The sequence below is a fragment of the Diprion similis genome, chromosome 13 (genome assembly GCF_021155765.1).
Source record: "Diprion similis isolate iyDipSimi1 chromosome 13, iyDipSimi1.1, whole genome shotgun sequence".
NCBI classification, from domain to species: Eukaryota; Metazoa; Arthropoda; class Insecta; order Hymenoptera; family Diprionidae; genus Diprion; species Diprion similis.
This window is the reverse complement of record NC_060117.1, coordinates 5,905,263-5,918,650: the sequence shown is the minus strand read 5'-3', so window position 1 is coordinate 5,918,650 and position 13,388 is coordinate 5,905,263. Positions and strand designations below refer to the sequence as shown.

General features: G+C 37.3%; 1 protein-coding gene across 1 annotated transcript; it reads right to left on the bottom strand.

The window, feature by feature from the left end:
• Positions 1-1,668: 1,668 nt before the first annotated feature.
• Positions 1,669-12,522, bottom strand: LOC124414146 (integrin alpha-9-like). Its single transcript, XM_046895092.1, has 10 exons — positions 12,099-12,522; positions 9,455-9,821; positions 8,694-9,031; positions 7,924-8,392; positions 6,682-6,836; positions 5,967-6,446; positions 5,150-5,313; positions 4,372-4,886; positions 2,092-2,378; positions 1,669-1,830 (listed from the first exon to the last, which is right to left on the bottom strand). Exons 1-10 carry the CDS (start codon positions 12,486-12,488, stop codon positions 1,756-1,758), a joined length of 3,240 nt encoding a protein of 1,079 aa, XP_046751048.1. The 5' UTR covers positions 12,489-12,522; the 3' UTR covers positions 1,669-1,755.
• Positions 12,523-13,388: the final 866 nt, after the last annotated feature.

Genomic DNA, 13,388 nt, shown 5'->3' with positions numbered 1-13,388 from the left:
CAATTTTCTCTCTGCAACTTTTGTGCAAAGTTCATCGAGACCTTGAAAACTCTCGAACACAACTTTCCTCTATCTGTAACAGTTTTATAGTCAGCGTTCTCCTAATAAGTGTTTAATCCTGTCCCCATTAGCTTACAAATATCTTTTTATCACACGTATGTATATACATACATGAAAAGTCGGGCTTTGCATCGTAGTTTAGCGGGACGAAAGTCGCCAATTTCATATCAGTATTGCGAGGTTAGGTTCGCGCATGCGCAGTTCACAGTTGCTTCACTTTCGTCGCTAGAGAGAGGAAATTGACCATTCGCGTCCCATAAAACTACCACGCAAAGCCCCACCATTTTTTATTCTATTGCTATAAAGACTATCGTGTGTGTCTTCACACTCGTCGACCTAAAAATGGCCAAAAATAATCGACTTTCTATTAAAACTATAAGAAAAATCGATTTTTTTTTTTTTACTCTCATGAACAACGCAATACATATGTCAAATTATGTGATTAAAGTATCAACAATTATTACCATTGTCTTACTTACTAATAGTAGCTATTTTATGTAATAAGTGATAGATGAACGAATATTTTCACCAGAAATTGAAATATATTCTGAATAAAACTATAAATTAACAAGAAAAACTTTGCCGCTATTAAGACTACATACTGAAATTTACTAAATTTTCGAAATGTTGTTCCGAGTACAAAATGCAAAAGCGTTTTGTAACGGTAACCAGAGAAGGGTTATTATTTTTCTTTTTTTAACCATTGCGATAATTTAATGTCTACGCAACGTCAATTCAATAAGTTACAACCTGATTTAGCGGAAAATAATTCGTGAACTGAACAAACCAGATTCGATGTTGTGATGATCAGAAAATGAGTAAGCATAACAATGACTACAAAAATATTCTTAGGAAGCAAAGGTACTAAAAGCAAAATTGAACCCTGAATGAATACGCTCGCAATGTGAACGGAGAAATTTAAACGTAAATAAAAATCAGTTTTAGAAAAGAAATCTTAATTATCAAGATATTGTATAAAGAATTTATTTTACAATAATCAGTTACCGGATTTTCCCAGTACGATGTATCGAGAATTACCCGAGTAGTGAAGTGATTACATGAAGTATCTCAGTTCGATCTCTCCGATTTGATATGTTTTGTAATATATCATAGTAGACTAAAGACTAATTGGAACGTATATTTTTTGTCTTGGCTGAGAAAAAATGATGCCTACCATGATTGTAATTGATTAAATTATTTGAAGGTTTTTTTTTTCAATACACAAAGATCATACCTTAAATCACTTGTTGGAAATAACTTCAACGCTTATACATATTGTTTGTTATACATATTGTTAATTATGGAAGAAAGTTTTCCTTGCATGATCTTCTACGTTTTTTATATTATTCTTTCATACGAATGAGTGACTTAAATTAAATTTCTAGACACAATAAATAATATAGACGATCGACAGATCAACCAGAAATTTCAATCGATAGTATTAGCTATCAGTCGATCAATCGATAGTTTCAATTAATCGCTTGCGGATCATTTGGTTTCCAGACTAGCTTATCAATTCGAATAATTGTAAGAAATTTTTTTATTAAAGAGAACATTGACTTATTAGTTTTTCTTTTTTGCCAAATCGCAAAACCATTCTAAGCTGAATACCAATTAACTGATTAGTTTTGCAGTTTCAGTAAATAATTAGACTTAAATGGGGTTAATTGCATAAGATACTTAAGTTTATCATAATTAATTACTTATGTAATACGGCTTGTCCAAAACTTCTGTTGACGATGTAGTTTCTAAAACAAGTTTGGGACACGCCTGAAAATAATGGTCAAAACTTTAATCATTGTTGACGACAACGTCAGTGGATGTTTCTAGAAAGGTGATAAATTTTTTAGTAGGTATACGATGTTTCAATTCCATTCAGCCAAAGTGAATTCGGGTGAAAAAACCACAGGATTACCCAATTCTTTATAATAAAGTCTTCAGGGCTTGGAAAAGCATATCTGAACCTTTATATTGCAAATTTATAATATTGTTATATATGTATAGACATGCATCTGTAAAACTAATACTTACGCCACTCTGTCGCTTCAAAGCTTCGAGTTTCGTTTTCTTAGTTCTCTTGAAAAATCCAAGCTTTACGAGTGCAAGGACAAGTAATACCAGAAGTATTAGTCCCACAGAACTCGACGTTACTATAACCCACGCAGCTACATGTTGATCTTGCGGTGATCCAACGAACTTTGTGGCAACCATCATCGAAACCGGATTCATATTGGCAATCAACCGAGTATTTGGTTGTAGGATTTTTGTACTGGCATTTGTCACAAAGAATATAATATCCTTCTTTCCGATTATGTCGGCTGAAAACGAGAATGAGTAATTCCAGAGGGTTTACGGTATACGAATAAACTGCTAAAAAAGTAAGTGAATTTCGATAATTCAATTCGATTAGGATTTCTTTTGTTCGAAAATATGTATACGAATTAAGGTGCCGCTGACCTGACTTGAAAATATCAAATCGTGACGTCATAAATACGTGCAGCGCCTCTGAACGTTGAACGGTGAACTAAGGCCGCTGATTTCATTGGCTTGTTCTGTTAGATCCAACCAATGATGTCAGTTACAGATCGAAACATACTTCTTGTGGACCATAAACGGGCTGCTGTCACATGAAAAACGCGTATACGAATCGAGCCATGTTTACAAAAAAATAACTGATAGTATAAGTTTTCCCGGATAACGTGTGTGCTTTTGTACGTGTGAATCTCCCTGGCGAGGGTGAAAGAAATTGTGGAACAGTGCAATCAGTGAATATTCAACATGCGGTAGCTCCGATCGGCCATGTTTGTTGTCGCGTGATTTTATTCACTTCATCATTCTTTATTATAAACATTATCAGCTATTTGCCTGAAAAGTGACTGAGATTCACACGTACACTATTATTCAAGCTACGATTTAAGATATTTCCGAGTAAGATTCATACTCTCGTTATCGCAGGATTCGTATAGGCGTTTTCACCTAATTTCCCCGCTTCTGACGTCACGAAATATATATATGACATGCCAGGTCAGCGGGGCCTTAAGCTTTAATTACGTTTATATAACACGAGTATGTTTTACGCGTTTTTTCATGCGTGTTTTCCGTACATAAAGTATCCTTTTCTATGACGGTAGAGTGAGTCTGCAAATGCGCATGCGTGGAGTACTGAAAGGACTACTTTTAAATTCTACGAGTTAAAAGTGCTATTTTATGTACTGCGCGCATGCGCTGTAGCGAACAAATTTGATGTTACGTGACTCTAACCTCAATTTCGCGCATCGTGAAGAAACGTGTTACATATTCTTGTTATATAAAGAATTTGTTTGTGCTCGACTATGACTCATATTGAAAACCTACGATTGGCCGAAAAAGACCGAGTTTGCTTTGTCATGTAATATACTTTTTGTGTAATATTCAATCTATAGGAACCATTTTAATCGATGAGATATTTCACGTTGCCGACGATATCTCAAAAACGGCTCAAGCGATTTACTTCAAATTTAGAGACAGTGTTTTGGAATAGTGTACCCTCTTTACTAGGACCCTACTTTTGCTCGGTTAGCATATTTTTCTCGATTATTGAATAAAAATGACACCAGAATTGTAGGGAAAATCGAATTTCAACTTCAAACAGTCACCGTTACCCATTTGGGGTAAATCAGTTCAGCCGATTTCGAAATAACGCGGACAGCGCAAAACATGTCATCGAGAAAAATGGCTGTTGTTAATGTCAATAACAATGCTTCCTACCACGGAGCATAGATATAAGAAGAACGGTCGACATAGGCGTTTTGGTTTTATTTCCGGTTGTTTCTTATACATTACGATCGTTCTCCTTATATCTGGCCTCCACGCTTCCTACTAATTGGTTAAAAAAATGTGGTGACGCTCCATTTACATACTTTTGCAGAGAAAAAATCCCAATTGAACTGAACAATTAGTTATGAACTTTTCCAGTTACGTTATAATTCACTACAAATTCATCACATATCGATAATCAGGGATAAATGAACAATCGTCGATTCAGCGATCGACAAAAGTTGCGTTCCGAAACTAGGTTGGTACCGTTAAAAACTCCCTAGGACAGAGTCAGAACTACTCACGAACTCAGCAGCGCAAAAGAGATAAAAGATGGTCGACAGCACTGGAAGCTAATTTGGAATAGACGATCCTATTTTTTTTAGGTTATCTATTTTGCGGTGCAGAGTTCGCGAGTAGCGCTACCTCTGTCCTAAGGAGTTTTAAGCCCTACCAACCTAGTTTCGAAATGCACCCTATATCTTCGTCACCGCACCAAACACCGAGTTAACTTACGTTTAATGTTAGAGAAGAATATGTCGAGGACAAGATCGAGTGTGGCTGTGGACTGCTTCAATGGTCCCAACTCGAAACTGACCGTTGTGCACTTGAACGCCGGATTGGTACAATTCATGAAGAGGGTTCTGTTTTCGGCAGAAGCCGCGAATACTTGTCCGTTAACCTTTGCGAAATCGGTCTCTGTTTTCGACGATTCCTTGTCGGGAAGCCATTCGCTCATCATAATCGCATTGCTGCTCAAGGCCTCAACATCCGTAACTTGTAACAGGATTTTGGTGTCCATATCTTCCCCCGGTTTCGAAATTCCACCCCTCGTTTCATTCAGTCTGACAATTTCGACGTCTTCGTTACCACTCGCAACCCAATGTGTTGGAACAGAAACGCTGACCAACGCTTGTTCTATCGGAGTAATTTCGTCGTTCCTTATTCCGAAGGTGTGTCGGAACCTTATATTCGGCAAATCTTCCGCCGGTCCGCTCAACGTGTAAGGGTACAAAGTCTCTTCCGATGCCCTAACGAATTGCAAAAGGATAGTATAACAAATAACTTTGTCAGCGATGATTCAGAAATTTGTCTATGAGGCACATCAATTCGACTAGGGTCTTACCCCCACCCTCTTGGATTGGGTCCCCTATTTTTTATGGAATACTCTGGAAAGCATTCAAATTGTTTAAACTCTCCTGTAGTCCCCAGAGCTCTTCAAATGATGAAGGTCAGACCTCAGTCGAATTGACGTGGAATCTACCCCATCTGCCTATATGAAGCAATTGCTTACCCTGCTATTCCGATTGCTGCTTTGACGACACATGATATCGACAGACTAGCGGTGTAGTTTCCCAATTTCGTATCGTTACTGAACGTTACTGCTGTTGCGTTCAGAGTTATCTTGTCGAGATCAGTTGGCATCATGGCTGCGTCCAAGCTTACTTTTACAGATTGCTACAAATTTTATACATCCAGGGTTGACATAATTGGCACAACAGGTTCAGTAGTTTACCAATAGTTGGTCCGAGCTGTTACTAGTTTGCTCCTACTATGAATTATTATCGATTTTATGCTCACGACTTAGATACTTCTGCAATGTCTTGGAGATTTTCGAACTCCGCAGAAGAGTTTTTGAATAAAATATTTCGTTCGATTTCTTATCTTTTCATGATCGTTTTCGTAAATTAAACGTTGAAATAGATATAATATTTTATAGAAGGTTGTAAGGGTCCTGAATTATAGAAACAACTAATGTTTGTTCTTCACAGGACTCATCTCACGAGTTAATGTGAGTTTAAAATATTCGACAAATTTCCTAAATCCGTCGAGACTATACTCGAGGAATGAGAAGAGTCTACGAGTGTAAAGCCATTTCAAACAGCTAAGGAATTAACTAGTATTCGGGTAAGTTTCTCTCGTGAGAGAAATGCGACATCTAACGGTGATTTGAGAATAATATTTTCATTCTTCCTCGTAGATATTCATAATTTTATATCGAGAATTTCTACGGAATGGTATGAACAACAATTTCTGTCTCTTTCAAACCGTAGATATCAGTTTTCCAGCGTTGAAAGTACGCGTACCGGAAGTTCGATTCAATTACTCACCGTTTCATCGTGGTCCAGAGAATCGGAGATGTTACAAGTAACCTTGCGAATTTCGTGAACATTTTCTACTTCTTCGCATATCAATGGTCCGGAATTATGAAGTTGAATGCAACTTGGCATAGAGATGTTCACCTTGGTGAAATATGCTCGTTCGCCGTCATTTTTTACGGTTACGTCCAATTCAATCACTTCCGAGGAACCAATCACGTAAGGTTTTGTATCGTTCCAATTGGTCACCACATTGATCGACAAACTTGATGAACAAAATTCTCTGTTGTTGCATTCAAGTGCAAATGGTACTTCCAAGTGGTCCTCAGGTGGTTCTTGGAACTCGTTCATTACAGCGCAAGATTCACAGAAATTATCTTTACTCGTGAAGGCACCATTTTTTCTCACCTTCAACAGCCCAGTCTGACTTTCATGTTTTGTCAAATTCTGTCTCACCGAGAATTTCAACGGATAGAGGAAATAGTCCGGCTTCTATAAATTTATACACGCAGATTTTAATGAGTTTGTAAATATTATAGCTACAAGTTAGTTATGCGACAATGAATGCATCGTTAGTTCGGATGAAAAAAAAATTTCCCAATTATTCTCGCTCTATTATTCAAATTATAAAAACGCAATTGCATACATTGGAGCATTGATAAGCCTAACGGCAAGCTGTACCGTGTCGTCGAGTTAACAATCATTCAACGAAGTTGTTTGTACTCACTTTGATTATATTTACTATATAATTGTTGCACCATTTTTGGTCAGCTTTCAGGATAGTATCAAACTTGTATACTGTTTTGTTTATACTGTCAATTGTTTTATCGGAAAATGTTGCTCTTTGATACTCATCATCGATCTTTAGCTCCGTAGTCACGGCTATGGACAAGAATTGATAAAAATAATAACAATAATAATAACAATAATAATAATAATCGTAAATGAAAGAGAAAAGTTAGTTATTATAACGATCAGCGAAGTATCTTCCTTTCGCACCCAAGTACGTATATGTACCTGTTTATAACAGACTTTCCAGAAATTTATGTCCTCGGATTTCTGAAGATAGGGTGGTTGTCTATCGATCAATCGATTACTCAAATTCCAATTAAGGTACTTATAAAGACCCGTTGTACACCTCGAAAACGCGGGGATGCGAAACTCCTATACCGCTCAAGCGATCAGAGTGTAACTTGGGCAGTTAATGCCTTATTTTGGCAAAAAGTGGAGCGGCTTTTTACTTTTTCAAAATTTTGGAAAAAATTTTACAGATTGGTTACCACTCACAGAAATTGGCCAAATATTCACAGTTGCACTGAATGGATTGAACTATCCGGTATGATGCCACTCGGCGGTGATGAAACACACATTCTGAGCCCAGACCCATGAGATTTGATGGTGAAATGACAAAATGGCAGCTGATCTGGTTTTTGATTATGAAGAACACCGAAATCTCATTTTGGCTACATTTGTTAGCGACATTACGCGCATGGCGGTAATGAATGCGTGTAACGTCGGTAAAAAATTACCGGCAGGCACGAAAGGTCGGTAAGAAATGTCACCAAAATGAGATTTCGGTGTACTTCGTAATCGAAAACCAAATTAGCCGCCATTTCGTCATTTCACCATCAAATCTCATGGGATTGGGCTCAAAATGCGTGTTTCATCACCCCTGAGTGGCATCATACCGGATAGTTCGATCCATCCAGTGTAACTGTGAAAATTTGGCCAATTTCTGTGGGTGGTAACCAATCTGTAAAATTTTTTTCCAAATTTTGAAAAAGCTTCTTTATAAGCACCTTAATTGCTTGTCAATGAACCGTTCGAATAATAAAATAATTGAACGACCCTACATATACTGAGAATCGAGTCTGACGATTTTTTGCAAGATTTCTAATCTAAGCTCTATAAAGCAACAAAAGTTTGTCATACACAAACAATTGGTGCTATGGAAAAGTGTGAAACTCACTGATATTTTGGGATTTATTTGCACCTTCATACCAGGAACATACTGTCAATGAAAGGAACTGAGCACGTTGTCTCAGACCGGAGGTCCTTGTCACATTGCTGGACAACTTAACGTTCAGGTTCACAATGCGGTTCGATCGAACCAACATCACGTGACCAGACAAATAAGCTCCGATCGCAATGTCGACGTATCCGTTATTATCGATGTCAACTGCCTCCGAGATCGAAAAACCAAACCCTTTAGTGTTCTCAGGGCCGGTGATTGTACGCTTGTGATTCAAGTCCAGTCCGTTTTTGCTACCATAGTATATATCAACGATTCCATTTTCGCTGTACGGAGCGCCGACAGCGACATCTGCAAAGCCGTCATGATTTATGTCTCCAAGACAAGTAATTGTGGTGCCGTATCTTCCTCCGTCAATTTTCCCAGCGATGTGCTCCCGCTTTTTGAATCCATAATTTCTCATGTTCTGAAAATATAACCAAATCATCTGTTTTCCATTCTTGTTCGTGTAAGTGTATGTTTGAGGTTAGGTACTACTCTCGAATCACATACTACTGAAGGTAGCTTCGCATGAACAGAAGGTGTGGCAGAAGAGTGAGAGAGAAAGGTATATTCCCGTTATAACTTGTTTCTCTTGCTCTACACCTGATTCATCAATGCGTTTCCTCTCAGCCAATCAAATGCAGAGTGACAGAGACGGAGTATTCCGCGTATATATCTCGCTCTCTGATCACTTCGGCTGCAGTTTTCTCTGTAGCTACCTCCACTGTACTACAATCTTCCAAAACTCTTACCGTCCCGTAACCTTCTCTGTATATATAGATTCGTCCGAGTTCCTTAATATTTGTCGACCAGTGTGGAGCGCCAACCAACAAATCATCTTTACCGTCAGCATCAATATCGCAAGAAGCCAGCGCGGCACCAAAATATTCGCCAATTTGCGTCCCGTCTATTTGTATATCCTCACGTGGTTTGTCATTTTCGTCGGCCTTCGAGGGAAATTGAAATAGACGGACCTGGCCAAGCATTCTGCTACCCCTTGGTCCGCCACGTGCGTCAATATGCTCTCCATCACCAAAATATTTACCCGATGTTACCGCATATCCTAAACATTTCATAAATTGTATGTGATGTCAAATTTTCTGTCAATGCGGAAATGTAAAGTACAGTCAGACCCCGGAATAAGCGCGCCTAGGCCCGCAAGGGTCAGAATTTTTCTGAGAATCTTTACCCCCCCCCCCCCCCCCCCCCATTACGCGCTTTTCCCCACGTCGAGTTGCTTCGCTTGTCTCTCTCTCTTCATTTGGGAGTGTTTAGACAGGGGTCGGACTGTATGTAATGTACCGATGAGAGAGTCTTCAACTGTATGCAAATATATTTGCATGCTTTAATTGTTTCTCGCATGCAGCACTGCTCATGTTGATGAAAAACACTTTTTCATATGCCAAGAATAACTTGATCGTTTTTTTCTCTTTGACACGTGAAAAAAATGTGTGTTATTTTAAAATTTTTTTGGGGGAAATCATACCAAATTGATCAGAAGATCCACCGAGGTCACCTTTAGCTTGTAGAACAATAAAGGCGAGTTTGTTATTCTCCTGAATTACTGATGTTCCATGCGCACCGTACACCCCTGGACAGCCGGAGATAAGTCTATGCGACGACTTACTATGAGCGATATTTAAGGAGAAACCACATTGAGCCAGCCGGTGAAAATTAAATGACCGACCTTTTGGGTCGATATAAGTATTTAAGGGATTATTAAGTAGCTCGATACTCAATCCTTGTGGCTCTTGACTGTTTATTTTATCGGCCGAGACCCGATAACACCTGCCGTGCATAGGCACACTGGACACATCATTATTGGAATAATCCATCCAGTTTGGGGCACATACCTGAACACAAATTATCAATTATTACGGAATTAAAAATAAAAAATATCTTCCATGTTAAATTCTTTGTATACTTCTTAAGAGGATGCTGTACAGTCAATTTTTATCGAATGAGTAAAACGTCGCTAGTTTTCAACTATCATATCATAGCCTACGAATCAATGACATCAGAATGTCAACAGTAGAGCATTTAAAAAAAAAAAATTACAAAGAAATTTACAAAGGAATTTTTTTTTTTACATTCTACCAGTTCTAAATTGTGTAATCAAAATGTTCTTTTACTTGCAGAGTGATAAAAATTATTGTTTGATCATAGTTTACGGTGAAACATCGATCTTGTCCTAAATATTTCTTATTTTACTTCATAGGCAACCACCGGTATTTCGATGAAGTAGACAGAGATATTAGTAAATTCACAATTGAAATTGAAAAAAAAAAAAAAAAAATTTGTAAATTCATTAATTACGGAAGACAAGCAAAAATGATGTTTACGTACCATTGAATTAAAATATCAGTATAAGAGAACGCAGGTAATGATTTTTCGATTTTTGGAGAGTACAATTACGAAGCCATCCAAAGTTTAAAAGAATGTTCATTCGCAAAAGTTTATTAATAAAACTTTTATTTTTACGATTCTCACAACTGAAGATTTTAATCACTATAGTTGTGAAAAAAAATCGCGCGACAAATGTACGGCAAATGTTTTGAAGAGGAGATTTCAGGCTACAAAATGTTTATCTGGTAAGTTCTCTGCAATTTTTTGAACGCCCAGTAAAGAACTTTGAAAAACTTGTTTTTTTCTGGCGTTTCGCAATCCGGGCACTCAACCCTACCCCACGAGGTCAAAAATGGCCATAAGAAGAATTTTCAAGAACCATCTTGAAGATGAAGTTTCAACCTTCAAAATGCCTCCATAAATGATTTTTTCGACAATTTTTCATTGAGTTACAGCAATTTGACAACCGGTATTATTTCGCCGAGTGACGAGTGCGCCGTTAATGTTCATGTCATTTAAAACAAGTGACATTTTCCTCGGTCGGTAAAGACTGACTGTCAAACAGCCGCTTAAAAGGAATTCCACAAGATGAAGAATCAAAAACACTTGAAACGCAATTATTTCTCTGTTGCTGAAAAACTTTAAACATTCTGTTTTATGTACTGTCCTCGGGCAGTTAAAGCATTAAGCAATACATATAGGAAATGCCCATACATTTCCTCAATTTTATGCCCCTCATCCAACCTCCATTATCCGATAAACAAATGACAGTTGGATGTCTTATCTACAATACCATTTTTGTTTCTAAGGCGGGAGAACCAAACTCTCTTCTGCGCCTGGCGGTCATTTATGGAACTTAAACCTTAGGCGGAAGTAAAACAAGGTCTGGGATATTGCAATTTTTCCTGCCATACCGCAAGTTGTGCGAAGCACTGCATCGCGGTAAACCGAAAGAAATCTGATAACACTCGTGAGCGCTGAAATTGAAGCAAATTCAATCCAATTCTATTACGTTTGTGTATTTGTTGATCCGACATAAAAGTAACGAATTCGCAATAATAAACGGGATTAATATTTCCCGGTCCTTAAATTTTCCATCCATCCTAATTCTATATTTTCTCAACTGAATCACAATCGTTTCTTACTCTAGGTTTTATTTCATTTTTTTCCAATTATGTTCAATTATTGCGAGAGTACCACCACAGCAGATAGTTCATTGAAGTCAACTTGAGTTAAAATTCTGTATAATTATTTGAGATGCAAAATAAAAATATCGGAGTGTATTTACCAATTGATAATTAATTAGTAAAAATGTCACAACAATATTTTTGCATCGCGATACTATGAGAATTTCGATAAATATATGGATGGTACAAGCTTACGCGGAAAATTGGAGGAAATCTTTGTCCACAGCATAAATATGTGTAATATACATGGAATTTCCAAATTCATCAACACTATTTGAAACCGACGATAAATGGCAATAAATGGCGATACATTTTTTTTATATTTCACAGAACAATTCCTATTTTTAATTTGAAAATGTTTATTTCAATATTCGTTAGTGGGTTTTTTTTTTTTTTTTTTTTTTCTTTATAAATCACTCAACATGATTTTTCCGAGTCGAATGATAAAACAGTAAAAAAGCTTCAGACACCAGATTTGAGGGATTTTAGTAATTTCTCATGTTGTCCAAAAATCGAATCCGTAAGTGATACAGTGTCCGGTGAGAATTGAAGAAAAAAGGTAATAAAACTTTATATGGAAATGAAAGACTAACGTACCCAAAGAGATGGACGTTTATTATTTTGGACGATCATTGCACCCCCCAGCCAAGAACCCTTCTGAGGCTGCTGGGATTTGTCTTCTTGCTTGTCTATAGGCCATTCCATGCATTGTTTACCAATATGACATTTAAATACAGTTCCTGTCTCGCCGGTTGTTTTATAGAGCGATGAACTGGCTCTGGGTGCTCCGATGAAAAGCCACGGTTGGGAATTTCGGTTCCAAAGAGCTACGGTATACCCGAAATAACTTGTCCGGGAATTATTAGTAACAGTAGTCGGGTTCTCGTACAATATCGCGTTATCCACGTCAAATTGATGGGCCACAATGAGCGTCAAAACGTTTGCCAAAGTACAACCGAAACGGTAAAATCTCCCCGAAGGAATCATCTTGTACTGGCGCAGGTCGAACAGTGACTAAGAAATCCTATGAAATATTATTGTTATCTTACAGTTTTCTTATGTTAGCTGTGACTATTAAGTAATATATTCTTCAACAGAAGTAAAAACCACAGGAAGTGGCGGTATCCTGGTATTGCGGCTCATTTATAAATGTGGCAATGATTTCACACTGTACTATGTACGACCATTGCCATAAATTGTAAATTTTTCAAACGTTAAATTTCCGTAAATCATTTTGTTAAATCGACTGTTCAAAATTCGCAAACGTACGCAGAATTTGAAAGACGATTCTTGGGTATTCTGCTTTCTCATAACTTTGTATTCGTATGACGTTTACTGTTTTCGAATATCGTTAAAATTTTAGGGATAGAAAGGATCCGCAGTCCTTTAACTAATTCTTGCTATTCTCAGTATTCGGTTGAAAAAATTTTCATTTCTACAAATAATTCCGCAGAGATGGCTACGTACGACGATTTTGCTTCAATTCTAGTCAGTTTTGCGAAGGGTTACTATTGGGATTGTCACTTTGCAAATGCGACATCTGGTGGGAGAAAATCGAACTAATGCAACCAGGCTGACAGTTGGCCGTATTTTTTTCGTTTGAATAATAAAACAGATATATTATTGATTATGATTAATTAATTTATGTGACACGAGTGGTTTGAAAGCCCAAGAATTACGATTTTCCCTCATAAAAATTAAAAACTTAGGTTATGTGGTGATAAAATGGCGCCGACAATCAGGCTCTGACGTCATGAAGACAAAATTGCAAAACTTAAACCGACATAAACTCAAATTCAAAAAAATATTGGAAAAGGTTTTTTTCTTCAGAAAAATAATCAAAATTTCTAACTTTTTCGTTAACCATGTAATTCCGAACCAAAAAAC